This window comes from Pseudoliparis swirei, chromosome 5 (assembly GCF_029220125.1).
Source record: "Pseudoliparis swirei isolate HS2019 ecotype Mariana Trench chromosome 5, NWPU_hadal_v1, whole genome shotgun sequence".
Taxonomy (NCBI): domain Eukaryota; kingdom Metazoa; phylum Chordata; class Actinopteri; order Perciformes; family Liparidae; genus Pseudoliparis; species Pseudoliparis swirei.
In genome coordinates, this window is record NC_079392.1 from 1,771,647 (window position 1) to 1,797,232 (window position 25,586).

The following is a 25,586-nucleotide window of genomic DNA, read 5'->3' on the forward strand; positions in this document are numbered from 1 at the left end:
CAGAGTAAAACATCAGACATTCAAATGGATCACCAATGAATAACAATACAAGTCATGCACTTAATAGTCGTAATAGTTTATTTAAGTAATAAAAACACAGATGCAGTTCAGTGTTAAATTATAATGAAGATGTAAAAAATAATAATAATAAACTAATTTAAAAAGTTAAATTGGTATTTTCCTGCTTTTTTAAGTGCATATAATAAGCAGCACATCAGTACTTCAACACTGACATTTTAGTAACTAACCTTTTTATCTCATTTAATGGATATAGATGTATGTATATATATATATATGTAGATATAATTTTAAATAATATTGTGGAAATAAAAGCAGTGAGGCCGTTGCTTTGAACATAATCCGTTTAATCTTATTATTTCAGGTCTTATTTATTTCTACTTATCACTGAATACGTGTTGCATTACGTCTCACTGGTACATTATTTTGAAGGGTCCGACCGGAAGCTGCCGCCAACGTCTCTAAACTCGACCCTGCTGTACTTTTCGTCTCGCGGGGAGGAGTCAGACGAGAGTTTCTTTATTAAAAGTGACATGTCATATCAACATTAACGGTAATTATCCAACATGTGTGTTTTCCATAATGTCGTCCGTGCGCGTTGTTGACGTACAGCTGTCGTTTAGGTGAATCTGAGAATCTTCGACAGAAGGAAAAAGATCGAAGGAAACTGACGGAACAGGAAGGCGGAACAAGTAAGTTCGTGAAAGTGTATTTTTGTAACGGCGCTATTTCCTCTGAGATAACCGATATTTCACACGGTTATTATTAAAGATAATATGTGAATTACGTGTGAATAACGCGGGTGTACTCCTGTGTTTGTTGGCTTTTTGTTCTCGCAAAGCAACAAGTCCTACCGCAGCTAGCTCGTCACGTAACAACGTAAACTTCGTGCCCCCCCCCCCCCCGTTTTTGTTTTAATCTCTTAGCTTTTACGTTATAAATTGTGCTTAAAAAACGATATAACGTCTGCACTATTCCACCGATAAAAGCGCCGATATTTGGATAAAAAAAGGTGCAAACCATCGCGTTAACGGCCCGTTATGTTAGCACGCGGCCGGTTTTAGGGTGTGACGTCATTCCGCAGATTCTCGGTTTCCACGACGGGATTTGAGTGAAAAGCCGAAACGGTGAAATGAGTCATGTGAGGTTTCCTCTGTGAAGCTGCTGCGAGGCTCAGGCTTGTTCTCCTCGCAGTCCGCGTCGCCTTCGGGGAGTTTGAGGCTTTTTCTCACGATGGAAGTGAGTTAAAAATTAAAAAACAACGCAGTGAAAACACGAGATCCCGCGTGTGAGTTCTTGTCCCAGACGTGCGTGACTTCCTCTTGACGCGCAGCCCCTGATCCTGTGAGGATTATCATGATTTATATGCTGCGACCAGAAGGTTTATTCTCCTGCTGCCACACCGAGGCCGTGACGACGGAGGGCCGAGGACACAGACGCTATTGTTGTGTAACTTTACCAGCCATGCTCCTGATGTGTCACATGCTTCATACGATTGTAATATAGCTGAACACTATTGCTCTATATACACATCAATAAAAAACAGGAATTTATATTCGTTAAATGTGTTTCTGCATTAAAAGGTGACACTTGAATTGAACTCAAGTTGCTGAGCACCATTTATTATAAGAGATAAAGAGGTTTTTATTGTCATTCTTGTTATTTTTTTAAATTTTAAATGTATTTAACCAGGAAATGCCTCATTGAGATTAAAACATCTCCTTTACAATAGAGTCCTGGCCGAGAGAGCAGCAGTAGCACATTGCACAAAGTTTAAGACAATACAACTTAAAACAGTGACAGACAATATAAAAATAAAAACATATTTTTGTTTTAGATCACAGCATGAATAAAACTAAGACTCAAGTCATCATAACCCAGTTCACACCGGAGCACACGCCTCAGTCAGAGAACATCCACAACCAGATGAACCTCCCTCACTCTTTGAATCTATTTTAAAACCCCGAGAGAGGGACCCGGTTCCTGGGGTCAGTCTGCAGCTCCAAGCCGCCGGAGCAGCAGACCTAAAACCTCTTTTCCCATTTCTAGATGGCGTTAGGGACAACGCTCTTTAGTTTGGGGGCCCACATGTTGATCGTAGATAACAATGTGTATGCATTAATTTGTGTAATTTTGAGTCAGGAAAGCGATGTTTAAGTCAGGCCTGACGTGGTGGTTCCCCTAAAATCAGACTTGACTGAAACTATGCACGGTAATAAACATTTACTCATCTAACTCTGTCCCTTTCTCTCCCTCCTTAACGCAGATTTGCAGAGCGAGTGGAAACACAAAGCCCAAAAGAGTCCGCAAGACAACACTTCTGCCCCGGTTTGTTGACACGACCTTTTGACTGTAAATAATTCACCAGACGGCTTTCAAACTAAAAGAAAACTTGCCCCGGCGCCACCGCACGCAACCATGTCCATGGCCCTGAAACAAGTCTTCAACAAAGACAGGACATTCCGGCCCAAGCGCAAGTTCGAGCCGGGCACGCAGCGCTTCGACCTCCACAAGAAGGCGCAGGCGTCCCTGAACGCCGGGCTGGACCTGAAGCAGGCGGTGCAGCTGCCGCACGGCGAGGACCTCAACGACTGGGTGGCGGTGCACGTGGTGGACTTCTTCAACCGCATCAACCTCATCTACGGCACCGTCAGCGACTCCTGCACCGACCAGATCTGCCCCGTCATGTCCGGCGGGCCCAAGTACGAGTACCGCTGGCAGGACGAGCACAAGTACAAGAGGCCCACGGCGCTGTCGGCGCCCAAGTACATGAGCCTGCTCATGGACTGGATCGAGGTGCAGATCAACAACGAGAACATCTTCCCCACCAACGTAGGTGAGTGTTGAGCTTCAGGCGAGAAGAAGGCTTTTGGGTTTTTTAACCGCCCCGTGTGGAGATCCAGTTCAGTGGCTCCTGTAGAAGAAGAGAAACCGTCCTCGTGGTCCGCCTGAACACCCAGAAGCAGCTTTCCTGGACATGTCCGTGTGCTCAGACATGGAGTTTGACCCGGTTCCACGTGCACGCTCTCGTCGTACATGCATGTTATTGTCAAATAGTAGGATGAATACTAAACAAAGACACTGAAGACAACAGAAGAGCAACATGTATGTAGATAGAACAACAGTGACACTGAATTGAGGATTTAAGATAGTGAAAGTAGTGCATCAGGCAGTCAACCCACCACCCATTGATAATAATGTATACACACACATCACCAATACGGCCGTTACCTTCATTGTTAATAAAGCTATTTCACTTAATTATTTACTACATAAAAGGTCACAATATAATCAGTCCAATGTCGAGTCAACTTTATGTGTTATTGCACAGTTAATACACAATAAACACAATGTTGCTGACAGTCAAACCCCCAGCAGGGTTTAATTTATAAGTTAATGAACAACATACAGTTATGCTCATATTTTAGATTTCCTTCTTAATGTTTAATTTATTTATTTTGGTGTTAAATAGTGATTTATTTAGGTTTTCTTGTATATTATACACAGGAACATATATATATATATTATATCAGTCTTGGGTTGAAAGGGTCATAACTGAGGGACATCTGCAACATAAACACTTTATTTTGAAAGGGTGAAGTCAGGAACCTATAACGTGCACATTTTATTGAGTTATTACTTTACTTCTATTATTTATCTTTCTTTCTATGGACGAATCATTTCAGTCACATCAAAGCCCCAAAAATACAAAAACACTTCAATGACTTAACGTTTAATTAATACAAATAAAAGTATAGGAACAGAGTGAAGGCGTCTAACGATCTGAAGACAGTAGATGTTTGATATTTAATCTGCGAGGCCACATTCACTAGATTAGACGTTTTTCTCTCCGTCTGAATAACTACAAAACATCCAAATTAATGGATTTATAAAAATGTGTCTCACAATGTACAGAAACGACCTCAGGATCAGATTAAAATATGACTGAATGAGTGAAACGCAATGAATCAGCTGCTGGGGAACATCACTGTCCACCACGCCGTGTACCGGGGACTTTTTAGGATGCAGCTGCTAAAAAACCCTTTGAAGAGTCGAGTTATATTCTTTCTTTCAATCATTTTATTTAAAGTTTTTACAAGCTACACTTTAACAACAACAACAAATAAATACAAATGACCCCCCCCCCCCTGTCTGTCTCCAGGTACGCCGTTCCCCAAGACCTTCATGCAGGTGGCCAAGAAGATCCTGTCCCGCCTGTTCCGGGTGTTCGTCCACGTCTACATCCACCACTTCGACCGGGTCAGCCAGATGGGCGCCGAGGCCCACGTCAACACCTGCTACAAGCACTTCTACTACTTCGTCACGGAGTTCCACCTCACGGACCACAAGGAGCTGGAGCCGCTGGTGAGGGGGTCTCTGAGGAGCTGGAGGAGGGGGTGGTCTCACAAGGAGCTGGAGCCGCTGGTGAGGGGGGGGGGGTCTCACAAGGAGCTGGAGGAGGGGGGTGTGGTCTCACAAGGAGCTGGAGCCGCTGGTGAGGGGGGGGGGTCTCACAAGGAGCTGGAGGAGGGGGGGGGTGGTCTCACAAGGAGCTGGAGCCGCTGGTGAGGGGGGTCTCAAGGAGCTGGAGGAGGGGGTGGTCTCACAAGGAGCTGGAGCCGCTGGTGAGGGGGGGGGGGGGTGGTCTCACAAGGAGCTGGAGCCGCTGGTGAGGGGGGGGGTCTCACAAGGAGCTGGAGGAGGGGGGGGGGTCTCATGAAAATTTCTCGTATTTTATAAAATATTCTCGTATTTCATGTAAAATTCCCATATTTTATTAAAACATTTAATAAAAATTTCTCATTTCATGACAATTTAATTACAATTTAATTTAAATTTCTCATATTTAATAAAAAATTTATGACAAATGTTCATATTTCATGACAATTTAATGTATCATATTTGATAGATTGCAAAGCATGACAATGCAAAGTGTGTTGCTACACAGGTGTACTCATGGTGCACTTTCCCTCTCTCCCCCTCCCTCTCCGCTCTGTGCTCTGCTCGTCGTGTCTGCAGAAGGAGATGACCTCCCGGATGTGTCACTGAGGAGCTCGCTGGGGGAACGCGCTCCGTCCTTCTAGAAGACAGCAGAACAAGTTAAAAGAGCAAAAGAGTCTATTTTTATATTTAAGTCGTGATATCTATTCCAGCCGTGTGAGGCGTCCTGTTCCTTTAAGAAAGGTTTTAACATGTTATCGCAGTATTAAAAGGTATCATACATACATTTATATATATATCTTTGTGTTGATGTTTTTTTTCCTATTTTATTTGAATCTCAAATCATTCCAGGATGCTTTTTTTTTTGTCTAAAATTATCTTGAAATTCTTTTATGATGTTTTTTCTTACCGTCCATCTATAAATCACGATGTTGGAGATGATCCTCTACTCTGTGTATAACTTTAATTTGGCTATCAATCAGTATTTTATGAACTTTGAATAATGTTTCTTTTCCTTTCATCAGGCAGATAAAGTTTAATGTTCACATGTTACAAGATTTTTTTGTTTGTTTCCGGGAGTATTTTCTGTATTTTGGAGAACTTTCATGAATTTAAATAAACTGTATACAAGTTGTACACATTTATAAATAAACTAAGAGGAGAGTGATGGCCTTAAAGGTGACGTCATCAAGTCTTTGTCACTCGAAGCTTCTCAGACGACCCGCCTGCAGCCGTCACACGTTGAACTGTCCACCAGGTGGCGCCACACACCAGAACCCCCTTAGAGTGAGAAAATAATCCTCCAGGTTAATGTTGTTAGCATTATGCAATCTGTCCCAGTTATTGTCATGCAGAGGGGGCGGAGCCTCTGCATCTGATTTGGGGTAATGGTGTTATTAAACCGGTTATGTAAGAAACGGACGGAACCGGATGAAGAGACTTCCTGTTTGAGGTTTAAGAATTATCACTCATAAAGAATTATGAAACAATGCAGCACGAAACATCCATATGGGTAATAAGTGTTCTGACCCAAATAATAATAATATTACTCATCAGTAAAAGTCCTGCATTAAGAATTATACTTCAAAAACATGTAATAAAGTATCATGGCCTCTTCTAGAGGGCACATGTTTACTCAGCAGGAAAATAAAATACCACGAGAGGAACTGAATATAAACAACAAACCAACATGATGTAACTATCACAACAACAACAAACCAACATGATGTAACTATCACAACAACAAACCAACATGATGTAACTATCACAATAACAAACCAACATGATGTAACTATCACAACAACAAACCAACATGATGTAACTATCACAATAACAAACCAACATGATGTAACTATCACAACAACAAACCAACATGATGTAACTATCACAATAACAACAAACCAACATGATGTAACTATCACAACAACAACAAATCAACATGATGTAACTATCACAACAACAAACCAACATGATGTAACTCACAACAACAAACCAACATGATGTAACTATCACAATAACAACAAACCAACATGATGTAACTATCACAATAACAACAAACCAACATGATGTAACTATCACAACAACAACAAATCAACATGATGTAACTATCACAACAACAAACCAACATGATGTAACTATCACAACAACAACAAACCAACATGATGTAACTATCACAACAACAACAAATCAACATGATGTAACTATCACAACAACAAACCAACATGATGTAACTATCACAACAACAAACCAACATGATGTAACTATCACAACAACAAACCAACATGATGTAACTATCACAACAACAACAAACCAACATGATGTAACTATCACAATAACAACAAACCAACATGATGTAACTATCACAACAACAACAAACCAACATGATGTAACTATCACAATAACAACAAACCAACATGATGTAACTATCACAACAACAACAAATCAACATGATGTAACTATCACAACAACAAACCAACATGATGTAACTATCACAACAACAAACCAACATGATGTAACTATCACAATAACAACAAACCAACATGATGTAACTATCACAATAACAAACCAACATGATGTAACTATCACAACAACAAACCAACATGATGTAACTATCACAACAACAACAAACCAACATGATGTAACTATCACAATAACAACAAACCAACATGATGTAACTATCACAACAACAACAAACCAACATGATGTAACTATCACAACAACAAACCAACATGATGTAACTATCACAACAACAACAAACCAACATGATGTAACTATCACAATAACAACAAACCAACATGATGTAACTATCACAATAACAAACCAATATGATGTAACTATCACAACAACAAACCAACATGATGTAACTATCACAATAACAACAAACCAACATGATGTAACTATCACAACAACAACAAACCAACATGATGTAACTATCACAATAACAACAAACCAACATGATGTAACTATCACAACAACAAACCAACATGATGTAACTATCACAACAACAACAAACCAACATGATGTAACTATCACAATAACAACAAACCAACATGATGTAACTATCACAACAACAAACCAACATGATGTAACTATCACAATAACAACAAACCAACATGATGTAACTATCACAACAAATCAACATGATGTAACTATCACAACAACAAACCAATATGATGTAACTATCACAACAACAAACCAACATGATGTAACTATCACAACAACAAACCAACATGATGTAACTATCACAATAACAAACCAATATGATGTAACTATCACAACAACAAACCAACATGATGTAACTATCACAACAACAACAAACCAACATGATGTAACTATCACAATCACAAACCAATATGATGTAACTATCACAATAACAACAAACCAACATGATGTAACTATCACAATAACAAACCAATATGATGTAACTATCACAACAACAACAAACCAACATTATGTAACTATAACAACAACAAACCAACATTATGTAACTATCACAACAAACCAACATGATGTAACTATCACAATAACAACAAACCAACATGATGTAACTATCACAACAACAAACCAACATTATGTAACTATCACAACAACAACAAACCAACATGATGTAACTATCACAATAACAAACCAATATGATGTAACTATCACAATAACAACAAACCAGCATGATGTAACTATCACAATAACAAACCAATATGATGTAACTATCACAACAACAACAAACCAACATGATGTAACTATCACAATAACAACAAACCAACATGATGTAACTATCACAACAACAACAACAAACCAACATTATGTAACTATCACAACAAACCAACATGATGTAACTATCACAATAACAACAAACCAACATGATGTAACTATCACAACAACAAACCAACATTATGTAACTATCACAACAACAACAAACCAACATGATGTAACTATCACAATAACAAACCAACATTATGTAACTACCACAACAACAACAACAAACCAACATGATATAACTATCACAACAACAAACCAACATGATGTAACTATCACAACAACAAACCAACATGATGTAACTATCACAACAACAACAACAAACCAACATGATGTAACTATCACAATAACAACAAACCAACATGATGTAACTATCACAACAACAACAACAACAAACCAACATGATGTAACTATCACAACAACAAACCAACATGATGTAACTATCACAATAACAACAAACCAACATGATGTAACTATCACAATAACAAACCAATATGATGTAACTATCACAATAACAACAAACCAACATGATGTAACTATCACAACAACAACAAACCAACATGATGTAACTATCACAACAACAAACCAACATGATGTAACTATCACAACAACAACAAACCAACATGATGTAACTATCACAACAACAAACCAACATGATGTAACTATCACAATAACAACAAACCAACATGATGTAACTATCACAATAACAACAAACCAACATTATGTAACTACCACAACAACAACAAACCAACATGATGTAACTATCACAATAACAACAAACCAACATTATGTAACTATCACAATAAAAACAAACCAACATTATGTAACTATCACAACAACAACAAACCAACATGATGTAACTATCACAACAACAACAAACCAACATTATGTAACTATCACAATAACAACAAACCAACATTATGTAACTATCACAACAACAACAACAAACCAACATGATGTAACTTTCAGGCCCAATAACATCAGCCGCTCACACACAACCTTGTTGTCCTGCTGGTCCTGATCCTCTTACAGGATTGGCCTTCCTCTCAGAGGAGTCTCCTCCTCCTCCTCTTTCTCACCTCCCCGCTGTGGCTCCTCCTCCTCCTCCTCCTCTTCACTGTGGGCCCTCCGCACCTCCCTTCCTCTACTGGAATGTACCAGCCTCCAGGAGGGGCTGCAGAACCAGAAGGAAAGTACTGGAAAGAGGCCGAGCTCAAAGGGGGCGGGACTTCAGCCCGCCGCAACCAATCGGACGCGTCTAAACGTGTGCCAGGGTTTACACAGCCATGTCTGCCCGTTGTGTTGATGCTACAGTGAGATCATTAGCACATATAAATAAAGAGAGGGGGGGACCACACACACACCCTTAAGTGAGGCGTGTGTGTCCTCCTCTTCCTCCTGTCAAGATGCCAGGAGGAAGAGGAGGACACACAAGTTACAGTGAGATGAGGACATATTCAAGAGGAGGGGCCAGTGGAAGTTAACTCCACCTCATAACTCACCTCATGCCCCCCCATCCTCCTTCTCTGCAGACATGTCCCTCCTTGTGGGTGACTTTAGTGCAGCAGTGATGATTTATGACAGGGAAACTTACCGAGAGTTTCGTGGGGATGACCAAACATCCCATAATCGTGTCTCTTTAACGCAGAAATATATCAAAATAAACAAAAGGTCAAACTGTTTTCCAAAGTTGTAATGAAACTCCACCCTCGGTGACTCTGAGGATCCTCCTGAGGAACAGAGTGAGGCCGGGACACCTAACGCAAATACTTCTTCTTCTTCTTAAGTTTGACTTGTTTTCCTCCAGAATGGAAGCTGAACTCGTTTCGTGGAATCTGGCCCTGGGAAGGTTTTCTGAGAACGTGTTTGCTCAGCGGCCTCGGGGCAGAGCCCGGTAACCGTGTGCGGCGGCTTCCTGCACGCGCCGCGCTCCACGTGGGTCAGGAGGTCACGCCATCAACACATCAATCACAAATAACTCAACAAAACATTTTTGGTGTTTATTTTTTACGATACAGTCACAGAGCTGGAGGCGCCCACGATGTGAGGAGAGCAGCATTTCGGGGCTTTCATTACCCCCTTAAACTAAACCATTTACACTTATATAATAAGTAGCTTCAGGGTTTATGACAGTATCATATAAAAATATATATAAATATATATATATATAAATGAATAAATATATATAAATATATATATATAAATATATATATGTAAATATATATATATAAATAAATAAATAAATATATATAAATGAATAAATATACATAAATATATATATATAAATATATAAATATAAATAAATACATTTATATATATATAAATATATATAAATATAAATAAAAAACTATATAATTAAATATACATGTATATAAATATATAAATAAATATATAAATACATTTATATATAAATAAATAAATATATATATAAATATATATATAAATAAATATATATATAAATAAATGTATATAAATAAATATATATATATATATATTATCTCGCTCTCCTTTAAAGCTACATGTTGCTGAGAGAAGTATTAAAACACAATATATTGGTTGTTTATTCTAAATATATTGTTCTGTACTTTTCTCATTCGTGATTCTTGTGTCTCAGGAACATTTTGGGAGCTTGGCTGTAGAGTTTAAAGTTTAAGGTTTTATCAATTTCAACAATGTCTTTGATGCACCGCAGGAATTTATGCTGAGCGGCCCAAAAGAGCTGGTGGGGAAAGATTTAGTGTTCAGTTCAAATAACATAAAAAGTGCAGCTCACTGTACTGGAAATACAGTAAATGACACTATATGACACTATATGCTCGTGCTATGCATTACACACAGTGGGAATGACAGATAACAACAGCTTCATACAGCATGGAGAATGACCTCTGAACTCAAGAGTCCTCTTAACTCTCCTGGTTGACGGCCTCTTGCATCAGCAGGAGGTTGTCTCCACCTGAAGTTATTACCCGGGCAGCCTTCCCTCCTTCTCTTTGACCGATAGTCACTCAGACGCGCCCCTTGCACTTCGACATCAGATCTTGTTTTCCTGCCACCACCATGTGCTCCCAGCGGCGTACACTTGCGTAATGTTTGCTATCATTTGGCTTATGTTTTAAGGGTAGTTGAAAAGGAGGAGGAGGAAGACGAGGAGGAGGAGGAGGAGGAGAGTCAGGAAGCCTCCGGTCACAAGACAGTTGAGTCCTGAAAACAATACGCAGACGGTTAGAACTTGCACATCTTTGATACACAATACATGACATCCAGAGCAAGTGGACACGGGGTTCTGTGCAGCGATAAATAGTTAACCAAACAAATCAGAGAGGACGTTTGACCCCATAAAGCACTTATTTGCATATGATGCAACATGTAGTCATTTTGTAATATCTGCATCTGGCCTTAATGAAGAGGATTCTTGTAAACAGGATGAACTCGTTCATAAGAGATGAAGGGTTATGTCACGTGACCACATCCCTCTGATCTCTGGAAACACTGAATGGATTAGTCATGCCTGTGGCAATGTAGCGTTGGCATTTCATAATTAGCAGATGGGTGAGGAAGACGCACATTTCTTCATCAGCAGAGGGGATTTCTTTCATTATCACAACCGTGAGACAGACACCTTGTCTCAACAGCCTCCCTTTGGGCTCTGTTTGCCCTGTAACACTCCACAAAAGATTTGTGCGCGCGCGTGTATGTGTGTGTAAAATTCTCCACTTCTTATACAGAAGGAGGTGGAAAACTCTTTCTTCCATCGTAAAAGCTGGATAACTTGTAGCTCCCCTTTAACGTGGCCTTGACGTGCAGCACAAAGTTAAACTAACTAAATATAAACCTCCATTGGAGGTCTTTCTTGCCGGAACACCGTGTGGACGTGCACGTACACGCCGTGTCTCTCTTCTATACACTTTACGGTAAAGCCCATCGAACAAAACAAGAGTTCACCGGCTGCGTTCCATTTCGCGAGTGTTCCCATCTGTGTTTCCCGGATGTACGGTCATATATTCGCCGACGCCCATATTAAACCGTTTATATAGCATTACTTTACGATGTTATTTCTTATTATATTACTTATATACCAAGTCGGGCAGCTATAAAATACGTCTGACTTCGAGAAGTAGTAAAAGTGTGGCAGAAAGACGAAATGGGACGCAGCCGCCCTATCCGTTGACAAGAGAGAGCACGTGACGCTCCGCTGTGTTGACGCAGTGTTGCGGGGGGCGGAGTCAGAGGCGGAGTCAGGGGCGGAGTCAACGGGCAGGTTATAAAAGCACCTCCGCGGCTGCTCCATCGCCACAGTCCACGCACTCACGTCCCCCGGCGCCCGTCCTCTCTGCGGCGTGAAGCAGCGGGTCTGGAGCAACGACGCCAACACTGGAGCTATAAATACGAACAACGGGGTGAGTTCACAAACAAATGAGAGTTTTAGGATCGCTGGCGTCCATTTTTATCCGTCTTGTTTTTGACAGTTTAAAAAAATTGTAACAGTTTTCTCTCGCGTGACGTCACTGGCGCCGCGGTGTTATCTTAACGGTCGCTTTAATGACCGCAGCGGCCTACCCGCCGTTGGGTTTAGACCTTTTTAACAATAAAAAAACGTCGTATTTTACCCAAATTCTCAGAGTAAGGAGTGTTTCAACGGCTGTAACTTGGCTGACTTAACATGGCGCTGTAACGGCAGCTAGCTGCGTTAGCTTAGCTGGTGTTGCACCCCTGGTTGTTCTTATTGCCTGTGACTCATCTCAGTTCGCGTTATATGAGGATAAGCATCTATTTTAAACGTGGGGACGCTGTGGTGTGTGTGTGTACGTCGGTATTCCTCATGTGGCCCGTAACGCGGCTGTGTGTGTGTTCTGTCCACAGGGCTCCCGTAGAAAACGCCGCAGCAACCGGACCAGAGAGCGCAGTGACCTCTCTCGCTCCATCTCTCTCTGGAACTACTTGTAAATTTATATCCCCCCTAAAAAGGACCACTGCCGCCGCATATCTGCCACAGAAAAAAAATCCTCTCAAAAATGGTGCAAAATAAGATCACCGAAGTCACAGAATTCCACCGCTCCTTCAAGGTGAGCTTCAGATAGTTGAGGATTAAAAATAATAAAATGCAGAGTTGCCACCATCATGGAGCCTTTTGGGAAAGCTCTCTAATCGGAGCCCATTTATGAGAGGACTTCACCTCGCTATATATAAACGCATCTGTTGCTCTCCCACGGCTCATGGCTGCACGTGCAGTAATGAAAGAGTGACATGATATGATGGCTTTTGCATCACTCTGGACTCGTGCATCAAATGTTGCTGAGTTGTTTAAAAGGTTTCCCCAACTATCAACTTTCAGCTTAAGGATGAGAGGGAACCAGAGATCAATAAGTCTATTATTGTGTTATGTATGTTTCTAACTTTTAACAAGCACATTTAAAAATTTTTTTTCCAGGGCCAAAATCCCTCTGAATCTGACGACCTGATGGATTCGGCATTTAATTTTGATTCCGACCCGAGACATGGTGAGTGCTTTTGACTTTAGTGTTTTTGTAATCTGTGAAGTTAGTCAAACTATTCCACAATGCTTTGGTGCCAAGAAGGACCCAGTTCAGTCACTGCGTCTGTCTTTGCCACATGATGATGATGATGAAGGCCCATGTGATTTGACAGACATGCCCTCCAGCCAGCCTATTGACATCCCTGATGCCAAGAAGAGAATCAAGAAGAAAAAGCGTTGCCGGGCAACTGACAGTTTCTCTGGACGATTCGAGGGTAAAAAGCTTTTATATCTATCATTCTGGAGGAGAAGCGACATCATTAAACAGCGTATGTCGCATATATAAATGTATATAAATAGTAATATATATTAATATTATAACACCTGCACCTCTGCTACAGATGTCTACAGGCTACATGAGGAGGTGCTTGGAGAGGGGGCTTATGCCATAGTGCAAACGTGCTTCAACCTCATCACCAACAAAGAGTATGCGGTCAAGGTAAAAGACAAACCTTTAACTCTCGTTGCGTGTGAAGACGTTCAGATTCTTGCAGCTCGGTGCTTCGGTCTCACGGGGCTGTGAATGTCGTCGTGGCACCGGCCTGTTTGTCAGCGGACTGATGAAATGCCGTTGTGTGTCCATGTTGACTAGTTTCTCTGGTCACGCTTTAGAGATCTTGTTTAGCAGAAGGATATTTTCCTCTTCCTAAAGTGGAAGCCTGCAGGCGTCATCCTTGTTGTGCTACACTCCCCTTGTTTCCCTGAGTGTGCAACACTAGCTGCTGCTACACACTTCCCTTCAATGTTTTTACAGACGGCCAGCCAATCACAGAGCTGGGAGGGATACACCCACCCCCTTTTTCTTTATCCCATTGCCACCAGAGGCGTTGTGAGAACATAATGTCCTGGTTACTGTGCCAAACACAACTCGCACAGATCGGAGGGGGGGGGGGGGTGACCCAGTGTTTACACGGCGTTTACACGGCTTTGTTCTCCTTCTCAGTAGTTTGGGTCCAATATTTGACTTCTAGGAAGTTCCATTTTTTTATAGGTTTTTATATATTCTGTTCACTTCCTACTTTTTAGTAGGCAAAAAATAAAATATATTAAAGCAGAACGATGGCTCTTTTTTCTTTTCTTGGCCCAACCCACTAATTCTGGGCATGGACAACAAAGCATTGTTGTAAACTTTAAAATGTTTTAGCAGTTGACTTCTGTTTAAAGTTGGCTCGGCTCTTAATACTCCAGAGGAATCTGAGCGCATGTCATGGGACTCTGACCCGCTGGTGCTGCCCCAGGGGCGGTCCTGGAGGTCATGTAGGAGTCTGAGGGGGGGGGGGCAGCTACCAGATGTCCTGTCGCTCCCCTCCCCCTCCAGACTGGGGGGGGGGGGTCCGCTCGGCTCCCAACAAAAGCTTCAGAGCACCAGGAGTGAGCCGAGCCCTCACAGCCTCCTTCGTGAAGTTTATGATTTCCCAACCCGAGGTCTAGTGAGCATGACTCGGTGGGCTTTTGTTTTGCAGGAGTTTGTTGATTCTGATCTTTTAGTTGTGATAAACAACCATAAAGCTTCTGCTTTAATAACCATAAAGCTTCTACTTCATAACCATAAAGCTTCTACTTAATAACCATAAAGCTTCTACTTTAATAACATGAAGCTTCTGCTTTAATAACCCACGTGTGTTGCTGCTGCTGACGTTTCTCTTGTATCTGCGTGTTGTGATCAGAGCTGTTTGTTCTGCTGACTCGGCGTGTAGCGGAGCACTGTCTATTAATCACACGCACCAGGAAGAGAGCCGTGCTCGGCCTCAGGCATACGATGCCCGCGCTCTGGAACGTCCGCCGTGCTCGTTGGTGTCGGCGGTCGGCCGCCTCCCTCTCGGCGGGCGCCGTGCAGCTGGTGGCCTCGTGGCGCTTCAGTTCCAGGCAGCACAAAGTTATATTTAGTGATCCTTTTTGTCATTTATCGTAAACGGTTTCTGGTGTGTGACGTGACGTGTGTATGTGACGATGACCAGTAGTCAGCGCGGCGCTTTTGACTATTAAACGTTACGCCTCACTAAGCTGAAGCGGGGGGCTTATCTGTGTGCCTTAAACATTACATGGTCATACATTAGGGGCGGCTTTAGCTCAGTGGGGTAAGAGGGCCGTCCTTCAACCGCAAGGTCGTGGGTTCGATCCCCGCTCTCCCCATTAGCTGCAAGTCGAAGTGTCCTTGAGAAAGGCACTGAACCCCCAGTTGCTTCCCGGGCGCTTCACCGCAGCCCACTGCTCCTTAATAACTAAGGATGGGTTAAATGCAGAGAACTAATTTCCCCTTGGGGATTAATAAAAGTGTATATTTAATTTATTTAATTTAATCTCTACATTTATTACAATCATAGATCACGCACCAACCACTTGGTAAACAATCTTTGATGACAGGAATTAGAATGTGAACCTCTGCTACGTTCTCCAGAGCTGTTCTTCCTCCTGCCGAGGACGACGCGTGAGACTCGCCCCCCGTTGAAAGCCTTTGAGGTGACTCGTCTGAACGTTCTGTTGCAGATCATCGAGAAGAGACCCGGCCACAGCCGCAGCCGCGTGTTCCGGGAGGTGGAGATGCTCTACCAGTGCCAGGGCCACAGGTGAGCCGACTCGCCCCCCCACCCCGATGCACGCTCTCTCTCTCTCTCTGGCGGCGGCTCTCAGCGCGCTCTCTCTCTCTCTCTCATTCTGCAGCAACATCCTGGAGCTGGTGGAGTTCTTCGAAGAGGAAGACAAATTCTACCTGGTGTTTGAAAAGCTCCGAGGAGGTTTGTGAATTCCATCCTGCGTGAGGCGATCGTTTCCTCGTCCTTCTGTTCTTACTCATTACGTTTCCCTCGTCTTTAGGCTCCATCTTGGCGCACATTCACCGGAGACGGCACTTCAGCGAGCAGGAAGCCGGGGGCGTCGTGCAGGACATCGCCAGCGCGCTCGATTTCCTGCATAACAAGGGCAAGGACACTTGTTACTGCTCCTCGTGAATACACAGAGTCCCCACGAGTCCTTGTTTAAAACTTGTTCCTCTCTCTAGGCATGGCGCACAGAGACCTGAAGCCTGAGAACATTCTCTGCAAGAGTGCAGACAAGGTGAGTTTACACGGTCCACTGAGGTCAAAGGTCACCCATAATAAGATGACGTGGTGATGACTCGTCATTCTGGCTTCATCCAATGATTCTGAACTCTTTCATCGGTCAGATTTCTCCGGTGAAGATCTGTGACTTCGACCTGGGCAGCGGGATCAAGCTGAACAGCGACAGCTCGCCCATCTCCACCCCGGAGCTGCTCACGCCGGTAAGACCTGCGCACCGGGCTCTTGTTTCGGCTGCCGCGCGGGGGACACGCTTTCCCACAATGCACTGGGGTGGCCGAGACGGTCGGTCAGGCGGCAGCTCTCTGGTCGGACGACGCGCTGCGAGGTCGTTCGGCGTCGGGCTCTTTATCCGAGATGTGGCGCGTCGCCTCCTCGGTGTCCCGTCGGTCCACTCTTACCTCGCCTCTCGTCACGCGACGCCGAACGCCAACTTCCTGTCTGCTTATCGGTGGCGAGTATTGAATCCCAAGAGTTTAGGGGTTGTGATTGTTTAGCTCGACAAAGAAAACCCTCATGAACGGGGAGGGGGCGTGGTTAAAGTTGAACATGGGTAACGTTTCTGTGTCAAAACGTGCTGTCTGGGGAGGGAAGAGGGGGGGGAGACAAACCAGAGCAGGTGATGGATACCTGCAGGAATGTGAGGGGGGTCTACCCTGTAACTTCAGCTTCCATTGGAACTCTAGGACTCTTGAATGAGACGGGTTGAGACGTCGTACCTTCAGCCGACTTCATGAGTGTGCGCCTCATTTATTTGATATCCGGTCCTTGTTATGGCCGTTTATGTTTTCACGTGCAAGGACCATTTGTCATGGTGAGACGATAAACAACAACACTGTGCAAGAATATAAATGTAAGATGAAGTGCACTCAGACGGTGTGTAAAACAAACGGTGTGCCCCAACACAGTCTGTATAACTGTGGATTACATCTTTATTATTTCATCCTGAAGTTGTTGAACATAACAAACTTTCAGTGGATTAAAGTTTCCGCCTGAGAGCTCAACGTGATTCCTCCTCGCCGGCCGGGGCATCGTGACTCTTCCAAGGCCGAGTCTTGTGTGTGAAGTTACAATAAAACAACACAGCGACTCTTTATTTCCTTTTTTCCCTCCTCTCCCTGTGGAAAGAGAAACCTCCTCCTCCAGCGGCCCGGCCACGCTCTCTTTATGCTTGTTATACAAAGGCATGTTCTAGAAACTGTCGGTCTTCCTCCCTTATACCTAGCAACTGCGACGCCATTGGCCGGCTCGGGGGGAGGGGGGAGGGTACGTGGGCGGGGCCAATGCGTGTCCGCTCATGCGCCATGGCTTGTTTTCTCTCTGCCCCCTGATCACGGGGAACAATGTCGTCTGATTCTCGTCTCGCTGTTGCCCAACACTCGCTGCCCACATTCCTGCAGTTGCGCAACATGTTGTGGTTCTGATCCAGGTGTGTGTTGCACCGTCTGGGGATGTTTTTATGACGTGGAGGTTTACTCTGGCTGCTCGGTAGTACTCTGGGCCCTTTCTAGGAAAGACAGTTTTTACTCAACTGTTCATGGTAACGTCTCCTCTGCTCCACATGAACTAAACCAGAACTAAACCAGAACCAAACCGCCTGCAGCAAGAGCCGCTCGGCCGGTTGGAAGCGGATCGAGGCTCCGCCTCTCGGCTCAGATTTTAGGTGCAGAAGACAGAAGCAGCTTTGTTTGAGATTCCTGTGCAGCAGAATGCATAAAGGCCGTGGAGGAGGAGGAGCTGGCAGGTGGTGGGAGGAGCTGGGACAACAGCTGCCGGCTGAATGTAAACATGCCCACCGAGGGGAGGATGTAGGTCAGGATGCAGAGCGCCGCCGCTATAAGAATAGGACCTCAAAGAATCCAACAAGACGTGTTCTCCTAATGGAGCGTTCTGATTGGATGACCAACGCGTCCGGCTGCTAGAGTATTTACATCATTGTTTGTCTTGTTGCATAACGGTGTTGGCTCCTCCCCTCTCTCTCTCCGCTCGCTGTTTGGCCTCATTTCTTTCTCGGCTGCATAACAAGCTGCCGGCGTCACCGAGCCGACCTTTGCCCTCTGCTCACCCGGTGTGTGTACGGCAGCCTGCGTCCTCATAGCTCCGCCCCCAATATGCAGCTGTACACGGCGTTCCCGTTCACACTTCCTCCAGCGCCGTGAGGAAAGCTGTGAAGCTCCATTTAAAAAATAATGTTTGACTGCACATGAGCGTGTGACGGTCCCATGGTGGGGGGGGAGGAGCCTAAGAGAAGGCCCTAAAGCGCCGCCACCACGAGCTGTCAGCTGAACGAAGGCGTGTGTGTGGCTGTCGGCTAACACACTCGTGTCCGCTCGGTTCGCAGTGCGGCTCGGCAGAGTACATGGCGCCCGAGGTGGTGGAGGCCTTCAGCGAGGAGGCCACGATCTACGACAAGCGCTGTGACCTCTGGAGCCTGGGGGTCATCCTCTACATCATGCTGAGCGGCTACCCGCCATTCGTGGGCCGCTGCGGGGGCGGCTGTGGCTGGGAGCTGGGGGAGCCCTGCCACACCTGCCAGGTAGGAATCTGACTCCTGTTCATTGGTCATGAGGATGAACCTGTTCATTGGTCATGAGGATGAACCCTGTTCATTGGTCATGTGGATGAACCTGTTCGTGTCTCTTCTAGAACACGCTGTTCGAGAGCATCCAGGAGGGGAAGTACTCGTTCCCGGAGAAGGACTGGGCTCACATCTCCTCCAGCGCCAAAGACCTCATCTCCAGACTTCTGGTTCGGGACGCCAAGAAGCGGCTGAGCGCCCGACAGGTGCTGCAGCACACCTGGGTCCAGGGGGTGAGTCTCCGCACGCCGCTCCGCGCCTCGAGGGTCGGGTCGTGAGTTCTGACCTTTAACTCTTTGTCATTCAGGGAGCTTCTGACGCGCTGTCCACCTCCATCCTGCACCAGAGGTGAGGCCTTCAGCTTTAATGTCCTCACCTGGAGGATTCACCTGTGACAGGAGGACCGTCAGAGGAGGACGTGTCCTTACAGGGCATTTAAACAAATATGTGAAACATTTAACCTTTGTTCAAAAATAATAAATATATTTATTTAGGCTGACAGGATATGAGCAACTGTCATAAAGACTATTAGACACTAATAAGACTATTAGAAACTAATAAGACTTAGACACTAATAAGACTATTAGACAATAGTCTACAGATTTAAAGTGTTTTCTTAGATTTATTAACCAAAAACAAACCAAAAAAATTAATTTAGACAATCTTTTTTAATTATATATAATTCAAAATTATATTTATTGATTTAAAAAAAAACAAATTAACAAAACTCTATTAAATTATTAGAGGACATAATGTGTCATGTTCCGCCTCCTCGGTGTCTCAGCGTTGACCTTTGACCCCACGCTGACCCCCGTCTCCTTCAGGACCGGCAGCGCCAGGGATCTGACGTTCTTCGCCGGCAAGGCCATGGCGGTGAACCGGCAGCTGGCGGAGCAGGACGGCATCCAGGACCAGCGGCAGCAGGAAGTCCCGCTCGTGGTCGCGGCCGCCGGCTCCTCCGGGCGCCTCTCCCTGCTCTCCGCATCGCGGCTGGCCCGGCGCCGGCAGCACGGCGGCAGCCAGCGGGCCGAGGGCGCCGTGTCCGCCGCCGAGCTGCGCCAGCTGCTGGCCCCGCTGGTCATCGTGGGGGACTGCGCCTGAAACCGCCGAGCGCCCCCACCGCCCGGTTAAGATCCAGGATGACTCGCCCCGCCCCCTCCCGCTGGCCCGGGCTCCTCGGGGAGATGCTGCTCGCCCCCCTTCCTCTAAAATGCCTTCTGCCCCGCTGCAGCTCTTCTGAAGCACAGCCGCCCGAGGTCGTTCCGCATAGCAACTCACGGGGGGGGGGGGGGAGGGGGAGGCCAATTTATCTTTATTTTTGGGGGGGATAAATGTTAATTTGTTTTCTTCATAAAACTCAGTTTCTGCTTTTTCTTGTAAACTGAGTTCAGAACCAAAGGCCAACTGGACCCACTGTGAATCAAGTCATCTGGAATGTCTCCTGAGTGTGGATGCAACGACCCATCTGCACATCGGTACACGCTTATGCAAAATGAAGATGAACCTGCCCGTCTCTCCCTAGGGGGTGAGGGTCGGGGGAGGGGCTGTGAGCCGGTGCGGTCCATTAACATGGCTGGGGACTCCGGAGCTTCACCCCCCCACACTGAGGAGCCTCTTCTGGATATCAGAGACACTCGTCCAGCTTGGTGACGGCGCCGTAATGCTCTGAGAGCCGGTGGTGTCGGTACCAGCCGGCCAGCATCACTACGTCACATGACCACGCGCCAAATCAGCTGCTCGTCGGTCCAGTTGGATGTGAGGTGAACCGGGTCTTGTTTTCATGTGAAGAGCTGGTGAGTTTCCCTCGAGCCAAACGGAACCTTTAGTTCTCTTTTTCTGTCTCCACACTTTATTTGATGTGTTGACCTTTTGATGAAGGTTGAAACTCCTCCTTCTTTTTAGTGTTCCGAAGGGAACATGCCGCGTCGGCCATCGCCCCAAATATTCTGTGTTTTTGTTTTTGACGCACTTCAAAATATTAAATTCTCATGAAAACGACGCAGTTGCGATTTTTCTAAGAAATAACCTAAAGGAAGAAACATTCCACAACGACGAACGTCTTCCACATGCAGCTCACTCTGGTCAGGGCTCCGTCATCGTGCCACACCATTCAAGTTCTATGGTCGTTAATACGCGATATATATATATATTCTTTGTTTTCCGTGTCGAGCTGTTTTCCCTCTGTGGTTTTTGGGAGGAGTTGTTTTCTCTGGAGCGCCGCGGTGAAGCAGATCTCCGTTGTTGTTGTTTTGGGTTCTGCTTGGCCTCGTGGTGCCGGCCCGGTTCACAAAGAGCTTCAGGACTCTGGGCCTCCGGGCCTCGTCTCTCATTCTGCTGACGGAGACGCGTTTGGGGCTTTATGTCTTATAATAAGACTTTATTTTGTGTAAGCGGCCGTTTCTCAAGCGGCGTGAAGCTGGCGAGGCGGTTTGTGGGTCTTGATGTAGTTTTCTCCCCGCTCTTCCATTTCCTGAGGAGTTCTCCTGACCGTCTCCACTCGGCATGGCGGTAGCTTTTTGGACTCCTTTTATTGGCGGGGGGGGGAGAAAGTTATATCATCAAACGCCTTCTTTGATTTTTATATTCTCCGTCCTTTTTTTTGAAGGCAGTGTTCAAATCCCCGGCGTCGACCTCCTGACCCGAATGTACCGACCAGCAGATCAAATGTTTCTACGTGCTTCATGAACACTGTTGTGGGAGTATTCTTTATTTTCGTTTTTGTGACACTTGTCTGACCCCTCCCCCCCAAGCCCATTTAAAAACAAATACATTACTTTAAATACAAAAGAAACCCTATTTTTGATTTAAGATAAGCACTTTACTGCAGCGGCTCGCCTCACTTCGGGACTCGCTGCAGGATTTTGTATGTTTTCTACAAAACAAATGCAATAAAATGCTTTTGAACTACATTCAGCTTGTGTGTTTTTCTTCTTTTAAAGGGAGACTTCCCCTCCGCTGCACCACGTGTCGTTAACCCTTTATCTGCCGAGGTGGAGCCGCCTCATGCCTTCCGTAAACCTCGGGAACGCCCGATGGCTCGCGCGTCATTGGCTGTTGAACATGAGGTCGATGTGAAGGTGTTTCACCTCGTGGGGTCATGAGCTGTATGGAGGACTCAAAATGACTTAAGTATAAATAAATAAATAAATAAATGCATGAATAAATACAAGAATGAATGAATAAATGCTTAAATAAATGTATAAATAAATAAATAAATACAAGAATAAATGTATAAATACATAAATAAATACAGCAATTAATATATATAAGTTATAACTCAACAGGACATCATTAAATAAATGTATTTCTTCATTTATTTATGTGTGACATTTACGTGTCCGTATATTCAAAATGAGCTGGGTCCGAACTCATTGTTGAACAGGATTGGTCAAGTCAGGGAGCAAGACAAGCAATCGAATCCCTCACTTGGATGATCTGTCGAACAGCGTTTATTATGCATTCTTGTCTGTACATTCTAAATACTACTGTTGAGTCACGGAATGTAATTTAAGGATGTTTTCAGCCGAGAAGTTAGTTAAGCATCAAATCTGTGGTGGGTTTATTATCGATCAGTCTAATAAAGATATGTGACGGAGATTTGAGTCCTGCTCATCGGACATCTGAGCTCCAGGCGCCGGGCGCTCAGCGCGCTGTGCGCCGCCCGAGAGAAGCCTGATGATCAGAGACTTTTTAATGCTCCGCTGGCTCTGACTGTCTCCTCCGGGCGGCTAAATATAATATATAATTAGTTTTGAGGATCTAAAGAGCACAACGAGTTTATTATTTACTAAAAGATAACGTTACGTCAATTTGACTGAGGGTTAAGATTCATAACTTCATATTGTAGCGACCCCTGGGTCAAGGAAACGAGACGAGTATATTATTTATTATATTATTATGTAGCCCCAACAGTGAAGTGAACACACCATTCTATTCCCTCTGTAAAAATTTTTTTTATAGATAATTAAAAATAAAATTGCGCAAGAACAGTTGATGTGGTGACGTCACAAGACCAGAAAGACCGTCCCAGGTCCTCGAGAGTCTGGACCAAAAAAGACTCTCAGACCAGACTCAGAAAAAACACGAGTCTGTACTCAGTGTTCTTGGAATTGATAAACGGCTGAAGTCAAAAAGCTGTCGAGGCTAACTTCTGCTAACGGTGAGCTGAGCGAGTCAACTTCAGCGTCATGTGCCAGGCAGAAATAGTAGAGCACAACACACCAGGTGCATCACACTCCTGTGACCAATCATGCTTTAGACAGAGGTTCGGACCGCCCAGCTCATTTGAATATACGGACACGTAATCACATAAATAAATGAAGAAATACGTGTGGACACATAAATAGATAAATAAATAAATGAAGAAATACAGAAATGCAGAAATATATTTATTTAATGATGTCTTGTTGATTTATAACTTATATTTATTCATTCCTGTATTTATTTATTTATACATTTATTTATTTATTTATACATTTATTTATTTATTTATACATTTATTTAAGCATTTATTTATTCATTTATACATTTATTTAAGCATTTATTTATTTATTCTTGTATTTATTCATGCATTCATTTATTTATTTATTTATACTTAAGTCATTTTAAGTCCTCCAGGGGTCACCAGTCTGATGCAACCTGCTGCAAGAGCTGCAGCACCTCAAAGTGACTCGTGAGTCGGCTGAACGACGGCGTGTTTCACTCTGAAGTGAAACTCCATAAATGTGAAGAGACTCGTTATGGAAACGAGGGTGAAGAGCTCGGGACCCAGAGTCGAGCTTTATTTCTTATTAGTTGTCATGCACACTTATTATTTCATATTTTAGTCTATTCAATCTTAAACAATCCAACACTCAATATGAACTATTAAATATAGAAAATCTTCACATTGTAACAGCAGCTAGAACATTTAATTTCTTTTAATGCGATTAAAATGTAAATTAATGAATTATCTAAAACAGTGAACATGTTTATATTTTAGGTGTTATAGTTTTACAATCACATTTTTATTTGAGGATTTATCATAACATTTGTTTTTTAAGTTTTAATAACACTTGTATTTTAAGCTTTAACATATTTGTTTAAGTTTTACCATAACATTTGTATTTGCTGCCATTAAAATGTAAAACACACAAACACCATATTGCATAACTTCTATTTCAACATTGCAAACGTCACAAGGAAGGAGGAAATATGAAATGATGCAACGGCAGAGGAGTCACTGCACACGAGTGGGGCGCCCTCTAGAGGACACTTCCCATGATGCACCACGCTGCGGAGAGGACACTTCCCATGATGCACCACGCTGTGGAGAGGACACTTCCCGTGATGCATCGAGGATCACGAGATTCTAGCTTGGATGAAGTAAAATCACGAGTTGTAAGAAAAGTGTAAAACTAATTTAATTATATTAGTGATGAACTGACCGGAATACAAATCACAGTAAAATAAAGTTTAAAAAAAGGAAATAAATACCAATGAACTTTATAGAATAACTTTAATTTCTGTCTTAACTCATATGACCAAATGTTTTGGGAGTGTTCAGCAGCTGCTTTGTTGTCTAAGAGGAACAGTGAGTTCACTGCCTCAGTTAACATGTTATTGGTTTAAATCGGGTCAAACTCATGTTCACCGTGGGTCACATCAACATTATGGCCGCCTCTTAAAGGGCCAGTGTACCTGAAACCCACCGAACATATTGTTAAATAAGTCTTTGCATTTGATTATTCATTTGAGTGTAGAAATATGGTACATAAAAACATTAAATTTGAAACCTTCAAAATAAAAGCACAGGATATTTTGCATAAAAGTCTTGAAGAAAAGATGATCATGTGTCTTTCAATCCTTCAGGGGCCACACAAAATGACGTGGTGGGCCGGATTCGGCCTGCGGGCCTTGTGTTTGACACCCGTGGTTTAAATTATAAAATGGTTGAGACGCTGTTCAGCGTCTGGGCTGCAGCCGATCCACAAACCGCCCTGAAGTCATCCAGATCTGGTTACCTGGGTTCTTCTCATCTGTGTCTCTCTGACAGCAGACACAGGTGTCACTAATGAGACCTCCCTCCTCGTTATGCACTCATCAGGTGATCCGTCACACCTGTGTGTTCCTCAAAGACGTTTTAATTAAATGGACCGTGTGTTTTAATCATCAATGTTTTCTTTTTCTTTTATTGTCTGCTTTGTGTTGTTGTTGTAAAGGACCAAAC

General features: G+C 43.7%; 2 protein-coding genes and 1 long non-coding RNA gene across 3 annotated transcripts; 2 read left to right on the forward strand and 1 right to left on the reverse strand.

Annotated features, from left to right (window-relative positions):
- The first annotated feature begins 465 nt into the window (after nucleotides 1–465).
- On the forward strand, nucleotides 466–5,636 carry mob3a (MOB kinase activator 3A). Its single transcript, XM_056414948.1, has 5 exons — nucleotides 466–571; nucleotides 642–710; nucleotides 2,285–2,854; nucleotides 4,181–4,383; nucleotides 5,038–5,636. Exons 3-5 carry the CDS (start codon nucleotides 2,437–2,439, stop codon nucleotides 5,065–5,067), a joined length of 651 nt encoding a protein of 216 aa, XP_056270923.1. The 5' UTR covers nucleotides 466–571; nucleotides 642–710; nucleotides 2,285–2,436; the 3' UTR covers nucleotides 5,068–5,636.
- A 5,127-nt stretch (nucleotides 5,637–10,763) lies between these two features.
- On the reverse strand, nucleotides 10,764–12,570 carry LOC130194066 (uncharacterized). The gene is made up of 2 exons (XR_008831785.1): nucleotides 12,483–12,570; nucleotides 10,764–11,412 (listed from the first exon to the last, which is right to left on the reverse strand). It is a non-coding gene; the product is annotated as an uncharacterized LOC130194066 (long non-coding RNA).
- On the forward strand, nucleotides 12,508–22,287 carry mknk2b (MAPK interacting serine/threonine kinase 2b). The gene is made up of 14 exons (XM_056414946.1): nucleotides 12,508–12,608; nucleotides 13,072–13,274; nucleotides 13,640–13,709; nucleotides 13,858–13,959; nucleotides 14,086–14,183; nucleotides 16,232–16,311; nucleotides 16,406–16,479; nucleotides 16,559–16,663; nucleotides 16,743–16,798; nucleotides 16,908–17,003; nucleotides 19,142–19,336; nucleotides 19,447–19,611; nucleotides 19,686–19,726; nucleotides 20,203–22,287. Exons 2-14 carry the CDS (start codon nucleotides 13,224–13,226, stop codon nucleotides 20,477–20,479), a joined length of 1,410 nt encoding a protein of 469 aa, XP_056270921.1. The 5' UTR covers nucleotides 12,508–12,608; nucleotides 13,072–13,223; the 3' UTR covers nucleotides 20,480–22,287.
- Nucleotides 22,288–25,586: the final 3,299 nt, after the last annotated feature.